We start from the raw sequence: 2,368 nt of genomic DNA on the forward strand, positions 1-2,368 counted from the left end.
ACACACCTGGACCCCCAATACTGCCCCCCCAGACATAACTCCTGACACTGCCCCCTCACAGACCCATGGCTCTGCCCAGCAGTCGAGGAAGAAAGGAATCCAAGGGCCCTATTCAGCATCTGCACCCACGTGAGCACCTGCCCCAGGCACCGTGCCAGGCAACCCACCCCCATCACTGTAACCCCACTGCCTGACCCCTCCCCCACCTGCATCACAGTCATTCCACGCCTACCCCCTCCTCCATTTCCCATCCCATCACTGTGACCCCACTGCCTGTCCCCCTTCCCTCTTCCACATCTCCTCTACCTGCCCCCAATCCCTATCCATTTTCCTGCCCCCCTGGCCTGGCTGTTACTGCGGTACCCCCCCTTTCCCCTTGATCTGGCTGTAATGCCCAACCCCTGCCCCCCTTTTCCCCCTCAGCCTGTTTCCTGGACTCCATGGCCACCCTGGGACTGGCCGCCTACGGCTACGGCATCCGCTATGAGTTTGGCATCTTCAACCAGAAGATCTCTGGGGGCTGGCAGGTGGGTCGCATCCCCATGGTGCGGGGGGCTGGGATGGGGGCTCCTTTCCCCCAGGGGAGCAGGCAGGGCATTGGAAGGATGGGATGTGTGTTGGGGGACTGGATGTGTGTCTAGGGGGGGGGCAGTGTTGGGTAGAAGAGGCCCACGATTTGCCACTAGTTTGGGGCAGGAGAGGCCTGGCAGAGAGGTTGCCCAGGGGCCAGTGTGGGGTGTCCTGGGTGGGGAGGCAGCAGGGGCTGTGGGGCACAGGTGATCGCAGCAGGAGATGGGGTGTTGGGTAGGTGGGATGCCCTGGGTGTGTATGTGAAGGGATCCCAGTGGGGGGAGGGAGCGGGGAGCAGGATGGCACTAACCCCTCCTCCCTCGGCAGGTGGAGGAGGCTGATGATTGGCTGCGCTATGGCAACCCCTGGGAGAAGGCCCGGCCCGAGTACATGATCCCAGTGCACTTCTATGGACGTGTGGACCACGGGCCCGACGGCACCAAATGGGTCGACACGCAGGTGAGTCCGGGAAGCCTGAGTGAGTTGTGAGTGCATTTGCACAAGCGAGGCTGTGAGTGTATCTGTATGTGAGGGCCTGGCAGCCATGCATGTACCCCTGCATAAGTGAGTGGTGATTGTGCGTCCTTGGGTGTGCGGGAGTGTATATTCACATGCAGGGCCGTTGGTGCACAAGCCGTATTAATGGGGGAGAGGTGCATTCACAGGCCTTTGCACATAGTAGTGCAAGTGTGTAGGTATGCCTGAGTGTGTGCGTTTGCAAGCGCACAAGTGGACATTTCCATGCAAGTGTGAGATCCCTGTGCACCAGTGACCTGTGCGTGCTTACATGTACCTTTGCACAGTGCCTCCATGCATGTGCGATTGCCCAGAAGCACGCTCAGCAGCCTGGGAGTATGTGCGCAGGGAGCCAGGACGCCTGGGTCCTCTCCCTGATTCGCTGGGGGATTCAGATCCCGTTTGTTCTTTAGTTTCCCCACTTGTAAAAAGGGGGCAGGGAAGGTATTATGGGATGCGAGGTCGAATGACCTTCTGGGAAAGGCTGGGGTTGGGCTCTCTGCTCTTCATGCTCACTGGGGTGCCGTGGCTGGCACTAACCCTGCTGTCCTTTGGCAGGTGATCCTGGCTCTTCCCTACGATACACCTGTACCTGGTTACCGCAACAACACTGTCAACACCATGCGCCTCTGGTCCGCCCGGGCCCCCAACGAGTTCAACCTCAAGGACTGTGAGTGAAGGGGGGCCCCTCAGGCCGGGCGAGGGTCTGTGTCTCTGCTGGATTCATCGCAGCAGCCAAGGGCCAGGCATCAGACCCCCTCTGCTGAGCAGGGCTGGGAGACAGCTACTGATAACCGGGGATGGGGGCTCAGTAGGAGGCAACCTCCCGTCCCCTGCTGACCCCAATGCCCCACCATGAAGGATCCCTGTATAAACACCCCCTCCCAGGCCCCACCCTGGAGCTGGCTCCAGAGCTGCTGGGTAAAGGATCCCTGTACAAAAAGCCCCTGTGTGCCCCACCCCAGAAGTGGCTGCATTTCAGCACTGGGCAAGGGATCCCTGTATAAACAGCTCCCACCCCAGAAGTGGCTGCACCTCAGCACCTGGCAAAGGATCCCTTTGTGAACTAAGGCCCCGTTCTCTCTTTTCCCCCTCAGTTAACGTTGGTGGTTACATCCAAGCCGTGCTGGACAGGAACTTGGCCGAGAACATTTCTCGGGTGCTGTACCCCAATGACAACGTGAGTAGCCCCCTGCCCACTCCAGTGTTCCCTGCATCCACTGCAGGGTTTCCTGGGGGGAGCTGGCCCTTTAAGGAACCTGTTAGACCTGGGGTGTGGATT

General features: G+C 59.9%; 1 protein-coding gene across 1 annotated transcript; it reads left to right on the forward strand.

Moving 5' to 3' along the window:
- Window positions 1-43: 43 nt before the first annotated feature.
- LOC113408731 (glycogen phosphorylase, muscle form-like) lies at window positions 44-2,266 on the forward strand (the record flags this gene model as incomplete). The annotated part of the gene is made up of 5 exons (XM_026662126.2): window positions 44-129; window positions 424-527; window positions 898-1,029; window positions 1,645-1,756; window positions 2,184-2,266. Coding segments are annotated over exons 1-5 (495 nt in total), but the record flags the coding sequence as incomplete, so codon positions are not given.
- Between the last annotated feature and the right edge of the window lie 102 nt (window positions 2,267-2,368).

This window comes from Terrapene carolina, unplaced genomic scaffold (genome assembly GCF_002925995.2).
Source record: "Terrapene carolina triunguis isolate 2854851 unplaced genomic scaffold, T_m_triunguis-2.0 Scaffold23186, whole genome shotgun sequence".
NCBI classification, from domain to species: domain Eukaryota; kingdom Metazoa; phylum Chordata; order Testudines; family Emydidae; genus Terrapene; species Terrapene triunguis.